The following is a 16,732-nucleotide window of genomic DNA, read 5'->3' as shown; positions in this document are numbered from 1 at the left end:
CGTGTGGGATGGTGAAATTCCACCGAGGGGACAAGATTCACGGTCTAGGACGAGGCTTTGCCGAGTCCTTGACCGTGAATCTTGGCCCCGAGGTGGAATTTCACCATCCCACACGAGTATATAGTGAATGATTATTTTTCTCGCATTGTATTACCTTAAAAAATTATGTTTGACAACTCTCTGTTATGACGTTCTAAAGATTACTTTTGGTTAATCCCTCCGTAGCTTCAAATAGTGCAAGTCAAAATGAGAGCATACGACAGTTTTTTAATTAAAAATATGATAAATTGTAATTAATTAAGCAACATAGTTACTTAATGGATAATCTGAATGCACCATTTTGCATTTCCCTACAGCACATGTTTGTTTAAATTTAAAATGGCGCCGTAGTAATACACAGTGTAAGACAGAAAAATCTCACACCGGTGATAATGCGAGAAACCACTAATTCTATATGGTACATAATTCAATGAAAACACAAAAAAATCCAAACAAACAATAACATAACCAAGTTTTTAATACATGTACCAATACCATACATTTTTGGTTACAGATGAAATTAAGAAATTAGTTCTTCATAATCGATTGTACATGTACATGTACCCGGTATTTGTATTTCGTTCATGTCAGAATTAAACTGATTACGTCTCCATTGTTTGCTCTTTAATGGTTGGGTATACAAATGTACTTGTAAGTAAAATGTCCCTGGTCATTGATGACATCCAGCTCCTTCATCCTGATTCACAGAAAACAATTCAACTTTTTTGTTTCCTACTAGGTATCAACACCCTTTGACCTTTTTGCACTTGACTGTCTTGCCTCAGACTGAGACTTTCTTTTCTGGGCTTTTAGTCCTTTCATTTTTCTTGTCTGTAATTTATCTAAACTCTGTTTCTGCATGTGAATATTTCCAAGCTTAGATCCAAAAGCATCATGGGATACATTTTTCTTCTTTCTAGGCTAAAAATTTAAAACACAAACCAAATAAAGATAAGTCAAAAAATTTAATCTAGCATGGATTTTATGGAATACCAAATATACTATGTTGATAATTAATAACAGCCAAAAACAAAGCCATACACTGATTTATTGTAAATTTCTGACCTCATGCACACCTTAGTCAAACTGAGGCATAAGATCTTTACTGGACACATTTTATTGACAAAAACTGACTCACAAATATACCAAAATATTTACATATAGAATAATATTGTACATTTATTACATAATGATGAGAGAGGTATTAAGATTTATTGCCCCAAGAAAAACATGCATGTATATTATGAGGGCATTGCCAATGGGATATATGATTTTTCTGGGGGAATAAATTCCCATTTTTTCCCAAAATGCAACAAATTATTTATGATACCTAATGACATACAACTACTGCAGATTTCTAATCAAAAGCAAAGAAATAATTTTTGCATAAAACTGCAAGAAGAAATCCTTGCAGATTTTAAAATTTTGCTATTATTGTACTTTAGGAAATTACAACAAAGCAGTGGTGATCACGATTTTATATAAAAAGAGTGGAATTGTGGAATTAAGTACTCGCGTAAAATAATGAATTTACAGTACACAGAATATTATGTCGGGTCTTATTTATAGTTTTCCATCTTTAATAAAGGATAAAAGTCAAGAATGCTTCTCTTACTATGTTAAGATTTACTATTCTTTTACCATTTTACCATTTGAATTATACATAGTTAAATTACTTCTCTAATATAAGAAGGATCAAAACATAAAAATAGGCCTAGTTTATAAGATTTGTTCATTTGCTTGTTTATATTGCTCATGTATATTCAACCTTGGGTTTTTTCATACCAACTGTAGAAAAGTTCAGACGGCTTCAAATGTGGTGATGTATGATATTTATTCCCCCTTTTTAGCTCTGTCACATTATAATCAAAACCAATCAAAAGACTACATCAAATTATCATGATGAGGTATAATAATTTCATTTGTTTGTGAGTGAATAGAATTAAATACATTCCATTCACATAATGTTGGATAAGTAGATTCCGATAAACAGACACAACGTAGTGAGGTTACCTTGACTGTCTTGGGCTGTTTGAGTGACCTCTTGTAGAGGTCGTCTGAGGCCAGCTTGACCCTCCTTAGGGTCAAATCCAGTGAGGGCCCGATCTCCTCCAACTCAATCCTCGGCGTCCGGCTGCCCGACTTTTTCAGCAATACTCTACAAGTCAACAAGAAACATTTAGCATTCTTTGCTACAGCCTACTGTAGGTTCCTAATTAAACATGAGGAATTAATTTTCACGTAAAATTATGAAAAGCAACTCTAACGGATTTGAAATTTTTTTTCACTGACAGTTGTGAACTATGAAATTATAACAAATGTTCTGTGATAGCAATTTTATATTCTAAGCAGCGGAATCATTGAATCTTCAGTATTTAAATATGAATTGTCAGTAGTAATTATGCCAACAAATCAATGATTAGTTTCTAAGGCATCACAGCATCACGTCAAAGGCTACCACAATGATTTATTTTATTATCTATCTAAAAGGGAACAACTCAATTTCCTGCCTCATTTTTTTTGGAATTTTTGGCCTTAATATAAGTGTTCAGAAATGTATGTGAAAAATGAAACCTGTGGCAAGGTTACATTTACAAAAATTGTACATGTTAATTAGCTTACTTCTCTTTGTATTCCTAAAGAATCTGAATCAGATTAATATGCAACATATCTCTGTCATTCTATTCAAAATTCACCCGCACACAAACACTCAAATCTTACACTAAAGTCAGGTGCCAGATCAACCAAGTATTTGTACATTAAAGAGAAGACAGTTTCTTATAATGAAGCCATAATTCTAACAAGTGCAATAAATATGAACCTATAATTCCTGATAAGAATTTTCCCCTCCGTCGCTGTGACCATGATCACATGTTCTAAACCAGCCAATCGAACCTGGCTAACCACCGGACCACGGAAATAATCTGTCAGAAGAAAGAGCAGCCATTTAAAAACATTATAAAGATGTAATTTTGTAAGAATAAAAGGTAACATTTGGAGTATATGTCGAGCAAAACAAACAACTAGAGTACAATAACACAAAGGTCACAGATAAACATGTGACAAGTCTCCGTCACTGACCTATCAGTAAATTCTTCAGTCTCTGGTACTCAACGTCCTGTTCAAATGTCTCCCCAGCAAACATCAAACATGGCTTTGTTCCTTCTGGACATTTTCCTCCCTATTAGGAAAATTTCTGAGTTTAATTATCATGATTTTTAGAGCATGCATTGTCAATGAGTTCATAGTGGTAAGGAAACATACATGTACATCTATCTTATACTATACTGTAATATTTGTGGGCTTAAATTTTTATAAATGAAGTGTAAATCGAATACTGATGAAACCAGAGTAATGCATCCATTAAAATCTTTTAAAATGTGTTTATTCTTTGAGTAACAATTATAGTTTCTCCATAAACATACTGGAAACTCCGCCTGTGACACAAACTTGTCTATTCCGAGCTCTATCATGTCTAAAATGTGGAAGTCAAAAAACCGACCTAAAAAGAGAGTAGGAAAAATAGTCATACATAAATCATCAGAAATACGTACAATAAAATAACCATTATGTCTGTATTACAAGCATCAAGGACAACAAGTTTATTGTCCATCAGTACAGCAACTATTTCTTAAGATCAGCCAAGGGAAACATTTGCTGTAGAAGGGGAAAATAAACTTGCTATTGTCCAATTCATCAGTAAATAGGTGTTATAATAATAATCCTTTAGGTGTGGCTGAAAACAGGCTTTTCCAATTGTGTTGCGTTCAATTTTGACAGTTGCTTTAAGTATACATGTATTACAATACATGTACCTGCCTCCTGACAGCAAACTTTACAATTTGATCGAATCTGCATATTACTGATAGGTTGCTGGGACAGAGTTACCAAAAGAATTTCATGGCTATTGATGACAATGGCTGTAAGGTCTTTTCATAGTACTGGTAGATAAAACAGGTTTGTTATATTATAACTGTTTTTCATTACTATGGTTCTTCATTTTTCATTATACTTCTGAGTTTTGAGCATACAAATTCTTATGTGAAAATTCACTGACCTTTCCAATTGTAACAAATGAAATCTGTAATCCTCAAATATTTTAGTTGCACATGTATCAACATTCTGATTAAAAATGTGTATTCATAAATTTATCCATACATGATGTATAAACTTCCAATGAACTAGATATCTCTCTCTCTTGTTTATTGAATACAAGTAATAATCAAGATCAATTGGGCATTTAACTGATGATGGAGGCGAATGATTCAAAATACTCCCCAAACTACATGCATTATAAAATTATATAGAAAGAATTAGTAGCGATCTATTACTAAGATTTACTAATGATATTACACTCTGCCATCCTATACTGTCTGTGTAAATAGAATAAATCACCGTATACAACGTGTTAAAAAATGAACAATATTGTTGTTCAGTCAGTACATCCAGTTTATTGATAACTCAGCCCCATCAACCAATCAGTGACTTGTTGATTTGATTGATTATAAGAGGAAGGTATTGTTTATATCTGTTTATGTCTGGTGCAGATGTCAAATTGAAGGTGACGCAATTGAAAAGGTCACACCAAAAAGAAATTGATAATATACTAGTAAATCAAAGTTTCAATGACTACTCACCATGAAAAAATAGCATAGAAAAAAATTTGCCATAAAATGAGTAGCGGATTAATTTGTACTGGTAATTATTTTAGTTAGAAAAATACTCAGTGGTATAATAAACAGAGATATTGAGTCTGACAATGAACAGACATCAGTAACATCATCAACAGGAGCTCACCTAGTACCAGGTTGTTGGGCCGCTTCTTGTTGTGGGATCCAAACATAAACAGGGAGGCATCAGTTTTCTTGGCAAAAAATTCCTGAAAATATAATTTCATAATATAAAACTAGGGAACATCTTTGAGACAAATTTCATACCACCAGAAATAAATTTTCATGCAAGAAATACATGCATTGATATTACTGGGTATATTTCTTTTCGAAGTCAGTTCAATTCAATAATTACTTTATTTTCATCGTTTTATCCCTTCATACATGTACATGCATAACTGATACCTAAATGAATACTAAGCTTAACTATTTCCATTGCCAAACAAGTTTAATTTTTCCCTATTTTAAGAATAAAATTTCACAATTAAACTGCCGAGGAAAATATTACGACGACATCAAAAATGTTTCCATATGAAATGTTGTATCACTTTCTCTTAAATCAAAAAAAAAAGATTTGTGCAATATGGTGATGCATGTTGTGCACATCCTAGTGAAGAGTGTTCAGCAGAGCAGGTGCTTGTGAGCCTTTGCCAAAATTTGTATTGTACCTTAAGGGAATTTTGGTGAGCGCTTGCAAGCAAATGCTCAGCTGAACACTCCTCAGTGGTAATATGGTGGGATGCGTGTTGTAGAAAGAGCAGTCATGCTAGTGTCTTACATTTTTGGCAACTTGAAATCATGACAACATGAGAACAAGGGACATTGATAAGTAAAACAATGAATATTTTTTTGGTTGTCCTTTAACTTTAGAGTGTGGATTAAAAGGTTACGTAATGAAATTAGAACAAATATAAACATTTGCTGACATAACAGAGAATTCCACTTGTTCTATATTTCAATGCTTTTTTTTCCAATTGAATCAGTACATTGATAAAAAAAATAGCTGATTATCATTTTGTGATAGGTATTTTATCTTCAATCATTAATACTAACCAGAGGTGTTTCATCTTCAAAAGGTCTCAAAATATTCTTCCTGTTAAAAAAATAAATCTTTGAAGCAACGTTAAAGAAGACCAATTATTCATATCACGACACAGATCATATCAAAAGTTATGCCCGTTAATTCCACTGTATTTTAATTCTTACCTTTTATATGTTACAGAGTTTTGTTTCTTTAAAACATACTGAAATAAAATAGATGCAGATTATAAAAACAGTCTTACAAATAATATCCTGTCCTATTTACTTACATTGCTAATAAAAAGTTTTAAAACAGAAAGAGTAACCAACATCCCAATGCATCATGGCTATGCATTACGGTATCTACAAGTGATTTCGCTTACTTAATTCATCTGAAAATATTTTTTGACTTGGACATCTTGGTCTTTCACTCTCCAACAGTATTGACACCTATAGACTTACCAGTTCTTTTAGGGCCTGGGACACCACACTGCTGGTATTACCTCCCTTTATAAACATGGCCTGTTTGTCATTCTCTACAAGCTTTGGTTCTCGTTTCTCCAGAAAACGCTTACCTTGCTGTGTCTTAGGTTTTCTGCAAGAAAATCCTGCCTTTAGAATTTTTAAAACTATTTTGATTTTTTTAATTACGATAATAATTCCATTTACCAACAAATTGATGTATTTTGATTACATTATTGTTTGAGTAAACATTGACTACAACGTTTTCATGTAACGTTAGTACATGTAGTACTTAAACATGTTAAACGTTCAATAAAAAAAACCATACGTCCACTTTTGCCAGATTATGAGAAAAATAAACGTAATGAATCTTACACTATTCGTTGTAGAACCATCTTTGAGAATATGAATATGTCCTTTTGATTATTCCAATAAGAATGAATTGCTTAGCTCAAATCATAATCATTCATGCAATTTTCAGCAAATTTTACAGACACTGAAACAGTGAAACACGTTGTTTTTAAAAATCCAGCTTTAATCGTATACCGAGCCCGATGTTTTCTGGGAATGTCAGAGTCAGCCCAACGATTTCTCGGCCCTAATATGGTCGGCCCAATATGAAAGACTCCTCGGCTCACGTCAATATGGTAAACAACACCTGTACAAGCAGAAATAAATCATTTTTTCTCTTATTCTTTTTATTTACACGTACATTTTCATAAAATATTACATATCATTAAAATACGAAAGAAAGAGAATTAATAAATTTCAAAAAAAAGACTACAATTAAGGTGGCTCTGTACACCCACAGTTTATTCCAATTTTCAATAGAACACCACACAACATATACTTATCAAATATAAAAATGATGATAGTGATACTATAGGTATTTTTTAAAAAAGATTTTAAAAGATGATTTTTCGTGTTTTTTGTAAAATAAATATTATAAAGTTAACTATTAACAAATTGAAGGATTTTTTTTTTTTGTCATATGAATTTTCAAATTTCACAATATTTAACCAAATAAAAAAATGCGTTTAAAAATTATGCAAAGATTGAAAACTTCCAAATCCCCGGCGGGATTCAAACTCACGACTTACTGATACGCAGTGACTGAACCCTCTTACCAATTGCGTTACGCTGTTAAATGACAGTTTTGGGAAAGACACTTTTCATAAAATTACATTTGATTTTATTGTTTATTTCGATAAATAGTACGTCTTAACATGGAAGTGTCCTATGGTGGCATATTTCTACATGCTAGATATATTATGTCAACATGCAAGATAATTAATATCTACCAAGTATGATAAATTTCCCTCTTCTTTATGGAACGCCATGGCTGCCTTATAGCATTAGACTATAGGTACATTATGTCAAATTACCATTACATTATGTCAAAGTCCATTACGTGGTGTGAATATATCTTTACGCTAGGTCAAATCGTTATTACGTGATGTCAAAAGCACGTTAGGTGAAGTAAACATGTCTTTATATTATGTCAACTTTTTATGTTGTGATGTAAAATCACCCTTACGTTATGCCAACATTGTACAACCAAAGGTCAATACATCATGATATTATTTCGACACTGTATTACATGGGGCGAATGTATCCTTACATTATGTCAACATTTTATTACATGATATCAATATATCCTTACATTATATCAACACCGCAGTACGTATCGCGATTCTATCCTTACATTATGTCAACATTTTATTACATGATATCAATGCGTTTTTACATTTTATCAACACTTTATTACATGGTGTAAATATATCGTTTTATTATGTCAAACCTTTATAACTTGATGTCATAAGTTTATGACGTTATGTCTAAACTTAATAACGTGATGTGAATAAGTCTTTGCTGTAGGTCAGTTCTCTATTTCATGATGTACATGCTCCATTACTTTAAGGTGAAACATCATTTCGTTACGCGAACACGGATACATCGGCCTTTCTATATACAAGGAAACGGTAAGCTTACCCAAATGTATCCAGGGGTTATTGAAACTTTGTGGAACAGAACGGAACCAGTAAAGGGTCATCCAATGGGAAAATAGAAATTTAAAAATAATGATTTATTTTGTTTTTATTCATTTCATTTCAAAATAAGATTGATCTTTAATTCTATTGTTTAAATTCGTTGTTTAAAGAAAAATATACATAATTATATTACTTACTACTCTAATATTAACATATTACAGTATTTTCACGGCAGAACTTACTAACTAGTTTAAGCTAGCAAAAAATATTCTCTATTAGTTAGAGATTTAAAACAAACGAAACGCATTCCAAAGCATACCATCTTTAAAATTACAATGTCAGCAGTACTTGACTTATTTGTAAGATTCTGGTTCCGTTACGTTCCGCAATATATTATTACCCCTGTGGATATTGGTATTCAACGGAACAGAACGGAATGAGCGTAAATTTCCTTCTCAACCTATTTTCACGCCTATTCTATACTTACAACGAAAATATATGTAACATGATCATACATTTAACTGTTTACAAAAACCAACACTCATGCTGTCGAATTATTTCATTTAATTAAAAATTAGTAAGTTACATGTATGGGGCAAACCCTGAAGACAGTACCGATTCTACCAAAAGTGTTTGCCTTTCTTTATAATAATTCTGAAATCGGCGAATACAGTTCCCCTCTCTTATTTGTGTGCGTTTTTATTATGACATATTTCTGATTTATACCCTCTGTCTGAACAATTACCTAAAACAAACATTTCATAAAAACATCTATATCAAGATGGAGAAGGTCTTTAAAGGGGTTAAAGATCTCTTGTAATTTATTTGTAGATTTTATTTCATATAAGTTATCAAGTGCCCTCTTGGATGAAAAGGAGAAAATTTATTCAGAGGAACGTAGCGTACCCCCTCCACAAACACCATTCCCACCCCCTCTGCAGCAATAAGAAAAAAATCATTTTCATAGCATAATGATTTTGTAGCAGAACGGCCATATCTACATGACTGTAAAGTTAGGGTCAGTATCCTTAATTTAAGATAGCAATAGAAACGTTTACTTTTAACTACTAAATACTTTATTTTAACTACTAAATACTTTGAAACTAAATTTAAAAAAATTAAATATGCACTGGGTGTCTGCGCCACGACATACAGGCTTTGGAACGATAAAGAACCCTGACTGCTAAATGACTGAGTGTGTAGTAACGAACGTAATTTGAATATTATTGAAGTAAAAAAAGTATAAATCAAAAATAAAATTTTAAACCCCCCCCCAAAAAAAAAAACCAATGAAGGGGTTATTTTTAGATTTTATATCCATTTCATTTTAAATATTCAAGGGCCGATGAGCACGAGAAAACTTGGATTTTAAGTCTTATTCTTATAACTTAGGTCTATCTAAACTATAAATTCAATGTTTAAATACGTAAATGTTCATTCACTCTCGAGAAATTAAATTGTCAGCAACTAAGTCTTTTACAGCTTTCAGAAGCCCTATATATAGGCCTATATATATTTTCATTCTTGTATGATTAAATCACTGCTTCTTACTAGTATCTACTGTTGGGGTTTTTCTGGGTCCATTTGGGTAAATCGGCGTACCGTTTCTATATAGTAAATTTTGTATTTAAAACATGACAAATATACAAAGACCAAGGATTTCGTGTTTGTATAACGGAATGATGTTTCGACTTAAAGTAATAGAGCGTATACATCACGGAATAGAGAATTTGCCGAATGTAAAGACTTATTTACATCACGTAATAAAGTTTAGACAAAAAGTCAAGACATTTTCGTATCAAGTAATGTACTTTTGACATAAAGTGATAAAGTGTTGACATAATGAAAGGATGAGTTAACACCATGTATTAAGGTGTTGATAAAATGTAAAAACGCATTGATATCATGTAATAAAATGTTGACATAATGTAAGGATAGAATCGCGATACGTACTGCGGTGTTGATATAATGTAAGGATATATTGAAAGCATGTAATAAAATGTTGACATAATGTAAGGATACATTCGCCCCATGTAATACAGTGTCGAAATAATGTCATGATGTATTGACCTTTGGTTGTACAATGTTGGCATAACGTAAGGATGATTTTACACCACAACGTAAAAAATTGACATCATGTAAAGACATGTTTACTTCACCTAACGTGCTTTTGACATCACGTAATAACGATTTGACCTAGCGTAAAGATATATTCACACCACGTAATGGACTTTGACATAATGTAATGATAATTTGACTAATGTACCTATAGTATTATGCTATAAGGCAGCCATGGCGTTCCATACTTCTTCTTACGGAAACTTATAGTCAATTCATAGCTCTATGGAAGCAGCCAGACTGAAATCTACAGGCCCCGTTTATTGATTGGTCGAAATCTACAGGCTGAAACTGACAGGAAATTGACAGGACTGAAATCGACACGCCCTGTTTATCGATTGGTCTAAATCTACAGCGGCTGAAACTGACAGGCAATTGACAGGACTGAAATCGACACGCCCTGTTTATCGATTGGCCGTAACCTATAGCGACCTAAAATGCGGGTTATGAAGGTAGCGATCATTGACAATTATGTAATAATGCATAATGACATAACGCATGTAGGTGGCAGAAATATGCCTTTGATGTTTAAGACTAAATATTAATATTTCTTACACGCACATATTTACTTTTATTTTTTATTTATTTTATAGTAAAAGAAATAAGTTTTACATTGCATAATACATGAACAAAACTAATGAGCATTTGTAGAGAAATAAGTTGGGAGGATGCTTTTTAAGTAGACTGTACCTCCTTCCTAATCCCATTCAATATTGAATAAGATATAATTGGTTGGAAATGAATATGATCCTGTTCATGGTCCCTTAACGTGTACAGTACACATCCACAGATTTTGTATTCAGAATTAATAACTGAAAAGCTATATACCACGTTGAACAAAAAGTCAATTTTCTGACGGAATTATATGCTTCATGGCGTATGTTACTCGTACTTCGATTTTTATCGTCCCAAGATACCGTGTAACGTATATATTACACTGTAAAGACGGCTGGATTTCCATTATTTACATTATGTATCCCCTTAAAACAGAGGAGCTTTGTGTAAATATATAGCAAAATGTTCAAGTTTTAAAGCTTAAATATATGGATTTTTTGTATTAAATAATAGTTTACAACTGAGACGTCAAATTTTAAAAACTAACGAGCATCTGATAGTTAATTTGATGACCGACCACTGGCACCTAGCCTCGTAACTTTAACTAGATAAGAAAATTTTAATGACCCCCCCTCCCCCCCATTTTCAATATTTACATGCACAAATGGTATACTCTGCATGTTGTGTGATTATTAATAATGTAGTCACAATATGGTTTCTTTTCAACATTGATGTAAACAAAAACATTCCACAAACTTTATTATTATTACATTACAAAGAATTGTGAACTCTGTGTCACCAATAAAGCCTGACAGCTGTTAAAACTTTCGCTGACCATCGGAAATACCTTAATCATGCTAAGTAAGTATTAAAATTGAATAAGTAAAGTTTGGAAAAAAATCGTGACATTGCCCATTTATAACAATAACTTACCAAAAATACCAGCTTGTCCGCATAATTCATTAATTTCGTAAATATGGTAAATAGAGAAGAAATGAAACTATACATAAAAACTGAAAAGCTAAACGTAGGTGTTGACTGTGGAGTATTGAAATATTCATGTATTTCGATGGGAAAAAATGCATATTAACATCGATCTGCTTTTATAAAGGTATGCTTTCAAACCATACAATCACCACGGATGCTCAACTGAACGTACATTGAAAATGTTATACATCATTTCTATTTAAGTCTCTAATGACCCAATAGTAATAAAAGTCGGTCAAAGTGTATTTATCAATAACGCTACTTATTATGATTACCAAACTAAACCGAAAGCGGAAGGTACAAAAAAATTGGGAAAACCGATAAAACTTTTATTCTAATCACCTTTTCCAGGTAAGACATTTTATAACCTTTTATTTCATTCAAACACACATAAAACAAAGAATGTGAATCGTATGTGTTTACGAGATGTATTGTTCAATTTTGAATAGATATAATACAGCCTAATTTATTCCTAATCCGCCGTTTCATCAAACATTTAATTGTTAACATTGTCGTTAATTTAGTCTATGTATTGTTTTATTATTAGAATAAAAGATTATGTACTTTATACAAATTTCTCTCTTTATATTTTCCAAATAAAATTGAATTTTTGTCAAATGTTACTTGCATTTCAAATTTCCTTAACAACCACCCCTCGCATAGTTCCCAAATTTCTTGTACACAATAGCAATCTACAAATAAGTGTTCAATAGTCTCATTAACTCTTTTACAAAAGGAGCAGACCGGGGATTCTTTAACCTTAATCTTGTGAAGAAAATCATTTGTTGGTATTATTGTATGTAAAATTTGAAATTGTAGCCATTGGAGTTTTGACTCTTTAGTAGTTTTAAATGGAAGTTCGAATATTATGTTCCAGTCTTTGTTGTTAGAAATTAAGCCCCTTTCTAGCCTTTTATTTACAGATGTAATTGGCTCTCTTTTCTCCTTAATAAGTTCTTTATACATGTCCTTGCAACCTTTTTTTTTGATGAAGAACATATTTATGTGATTGGATATACTTGGGCCAGGCTTGTGTTTGATTTCATTGATATTGTCTTTATATAATCTTTCAAATATTGCTCTCTTTAGGCTTGCATATTCAATAAAATTTGTTTTTATATTTTGGTTTTCTATTGTTTCTAGACTAAGAAAAACACCCTCATTATCAAAAAGATCTTGTATATGTATAAAACCAGCATTAAAATAGTGTTTTAAAAAAGAAGAACTGTTATTAACTTTTATTTTTGGGTTGAGCCAGATGTTTTCAAATGGAACATTCATAACTTCTTGTCTAGTTGCTTTTACAATTTTACAAATCCAGCTGTTAAAAACTTCTTTCCAAATAATATTTTTTGTATTTTTACATAAATTAGATGTAAAGTCCATACCTTTAACCCATAGGTTTTTAATTTTTGTTTGTAATTCTGCCTCTAAGAGATTTATCCATTTTGTGTCTGAGAAAATCATTCTTATAATCCAACTAGATTTTAGAGCTGAGCTAAAATCTGTAAAATCTATCATTTGTAAACCACCATAGCCATATTCCTGTATAATAGTGTTTCTTTTTACTTTGTGAATATTGCTTCCCCATAAAAATTAGTAATTTTCCTTATTTAAAGTTTTTGTAAAATCAGAGTCTGGGTTAGGTAAAGAGAGCACCAGATGGTTTAATTTTGGTAGAATCCAATGTTTTTATTACTGAGATTTTACCAATTGGGGTTAGTTTTCTTAATTTCCCTTGGTTTAAAATCCTTTTAACTGACAGTTTAGGCTCATAGTTAAGGCTAGACATCTCATCTAGAGTTACAGAAAATTTTATTCCTAATAAATCAAAGGTTGAGTTATTCCAATTTAGTTTCCATCTTGTGTGGTGAAATACATCTCTTGAAAATTTCTTGCTCCCAATCCAAACCATTTTAGTTTTTTGTGTAATTAATTTTAAGTCCTGAAAGGTCTGCGAAATAATCTAAAACTCTTAAAATACCATCCATAGACAGAGGCGAACCATTAAAAATAAGAATGGTGTCATCAGCATATTGAGAAAGCTTATATTCTATTCCATCTATAACAATTCCGCTAATATCCCTATTAATTCTAATTAAAATCCCTAAGATCTCTGCGCATAATAAAAAAAGATATGGAGAAATGGGGTCACCTTGTCTACGGCCCCTGTGAAGATAAATATAGTCAGAAGTGAATCTATTTTGCAAAACACATGATTTGGTGCCATTGTAAAAGGTTTTTATCCAGTTTTTTTATAGATGGTCCAAATTAAAAAAAAATCACCATTTTAATCATAAAGGTATATCTTTAAGTAAACCTTTATAATTAAAAAGTCAGGATGTTTATGATCATCATATTTATCATTTATTGAAGAAAGTTATACAAGCTATATATGTCTTTCAGAAAAATTGATTTTTCAAATTATAATGTTGTATTGTGTGTTATGATATTTGAAAGGGGTAGGTATATAAATATAACAGCTCAGTGTTTCATTGATTTTTTTTTCAATTATCAGAATCTACACAGGAAGGAGCTCAAGGAGTTGAATTTGAAAATCCTGGTAAGTAAACACACGTAGTACATCGTTTCGTTATCCATGAATTTTCTATGACGGGCATTTCAAAAAAGGTTGAGATTTTAATTCTTTTGGTTTTGACAGAGCTTCCTCAGGATAGTTCTACAACATCATGTAAGTTAATCACTGTAATCATATCCTTTACAACATGCACCTCAGCATAGCATAGCATAGAATAGCATAGCATAACATTTAAATCTCATAGCATAGCATCAGAATCTTATACCATAGCATTGAAATCTCATATCATAGCATGCAATTTTAAGATTCTCATTCGTCATATCATACCATAGTATACCATAGCATAGCATACAACATGATTTTAACTCGGTTTGAAATGCCTTTTTTAAAAAGAATGAATGTTTACATTAGAGATTAGTGATAAACTTTGGCTTATAATCATTTAATTTTTAAAGTTTTGGAACTCTTCTGGTATAGAGGCGGTTTTGTTAAAATCTCATAGCATACCATATCATTGAGCCCTTCATATCGATTTCTCGAAGCATAGCACACGAATTTCATGGCATTGCATTGAAATTTCATAGCATATCATTTAAATCTCATACGATAACAAAGTATAAAATTGTAAAAGATATACATGGAATGACTGAACATGTACTTAAACGTTTATTGTATTCTCGAAATTGAATATCACTTCGCTACATCATGAGCTTTGTTTCTGAAACGTTAAACACTAGTAATAATGATGAGATTAATTCAATACTTTTTTTGGTATTTAGTAGCATCAGTCTCAACAAGAAAACAAAGAAGTTTACGGAAAGAGATGAGAGAAACGGGTTAGTTTATTTGTTATAGTTAAGACAAATGTGATCATATGTATTCCTGATGGTAACCATGTAATATCAAACAGTGAACTACTGATTTGCTTCGTCTTCGGTGGCCAGCTGATTTTGAAGTTAAGTTTCTAATCAGACGTACTGTAAAAGCACTTTATTTAGATATATGAAAGTTATTCTGAACAGAATTTCTTTTACTATTACTAATTAACCCAGAAATTTTAAATTCAATACATTTGACAAGCCTATTAAATCACAAAAATATATCTTTAAAAAGACTTTTATACAATATAAGGTTGTTTATTATTATCATATTTATCATTTATTGAAGAAACTTATACAAGCTATGTGTCTTTCAGATAATTTGATTTTTCAAATAATAAAGTTGTATTGTGTGTTATGATATTTGAAAGGCGTAGGTATATAAATATAACAGCTCAGTGTTTAATTGATTTTTTTTCAATTATCAGAATCGACACAGGAAGGAGCTCAAGGAGTTGAAGTTGAAAATCATGGTAAGTAAACACTAGTCATAAATCGTTCCGTTATCCATGAATTTCTAAAACATTGGCATTTCAAGGAAGGTTGATATTTTAATCCTTTTGGTTTAGACAGCGCTTCTTCAGGGCAGTTCTACAACATCTTGTAAATTTAATAACATAAACTTAGACGTTTATTTTATTCTTGGAATTAAATATTGCTTCGCAACATAGGTTTGTTTCTGAAACGATATAAACTAGTAATAATGATTGATTCAATACTTTTTCGGTATTCAGTAGCATCAGCCTCAACAAGAAAACAAAGAAGTTTACGGAAAGAGATGAGAGAAACGGGTTAGTTTATGTTATCTTTAAAAATTCTTCGTACATTAAAAGGATTTTTATTATTACCATATTTATCATTTATTAAAGAAAGTTTTACAAGCTATGTTTCTACCAGATAATTTGATTTTTCAAATTAAAATTTTGTATTGTGTGTTTTGATATTTGAAAAGAGAGGGTATATAGATAAAGAACAGCTCAGTATTTAATTGATTTTTTTTTCAAATATCAGAATCGACACAGGAAGGAGTCCAAGGAGTTGAATTTGAAAATCCTGGTAAGTAAACACTAGTCATAAATTGTTCCGTTATCCATGAATTTTCTAAGACATTGGCATTTCAAAAAAGGTTGAGATTTTAATTCTTTTGGTTTTGACAGAACATCCTCAGAACAGTTCTACAACATCTTGTTAGTCTAATCACAGTCAATTTAGACATTTTCTTTACAACATGCAGCATAGCATAGCATAGCATAGCATAGCATTGAAATCTCATAGCACAGCATCGGAATCTCATACCATAGCATTGAAATCTCATATCATAGCATGCAATCTCATAGATTCTCATTCGTCATATCATACCATAGTATACCATAGCATAGCATACGACATGATCTTAACTCGGTTTGAAATGCCTTTATTAAAAAGAATGAATGTTTACATTACAGATTGGTAGTAAATTTTGGCTTCTAATCA

The 16,732-nt window shown here is 31.5% G+C and overlaps 1 protein-coding gene and 1 long non-coding RNA gene across 2 annotated transcripts; one reads left to right on the top strand and one right to left on the bottom strand.

Moving 5' to 3' along the window:
* Positions 1-494: 494 nt before the first annotated feature.
* On the bottom strand, positions 495-6,737 carry LOC128186232 (ribosome production factor 2 homolog). Its single transcript, XM_052856012.1, has 10 exons — positions 6,567-6,737; positions 6,192-6,324; positions 5,916-5,953; positions 5,763-5,802; positions 4,837-4,918; positions 3,465-3,541; positions 3,121-3,220; positions 2,861-2,963; positions 2,053-2,197; positions 495-960 (listed from the first exon to the last, which is right to left on the bottom strand). The coding sequence occupies exons 1-10, from the start codon at positions 6,584-6,586 to the stop codon at positions 775-777; spliced, it is 924 nt and encodes a 307-aa protein (XP_052711972.1). The 5' UTR covers positions 6,587-6,737; the 3' UTR covers positions 495-774.
* Positions 6,738-15,159: 8,422 nt separating this feature from the next.
* LOC128183931 (uncharacterized) lies at positions 15,160-16,148 on the top strand. The gene is made up of 3 exons (XR_008243669.1): positions 15,160-15,217; positions 15,688-15,732; positions 15,994-16,148. It is a non-coding gene; the product is annotated as an uncharacterized LOC128183931 (long non-coding RNA).
* Positions 16,149-16,732: the final 584 nt, after the last annotated feature.

The sequence above is a fragment of the Crassostrea angulata genome, chromosome 5, assembly GCF_025612915.1.
Source record: "Crassostrea angulata isolate pt1a10 chromosome 5, ASM2561291v2, whole genome shotgun sequence".
Taxonomy (NCBI): Eukaryota; Metazoa; Mollusca; class Bivalvia; order Ostreida; family Ostreidae; genus Magallana; species Magallana angulata.
Note: the sequence above shows the minus strand (reverse complement) of the source record. Positions and strands in the feature narration are given on the sequence as shown.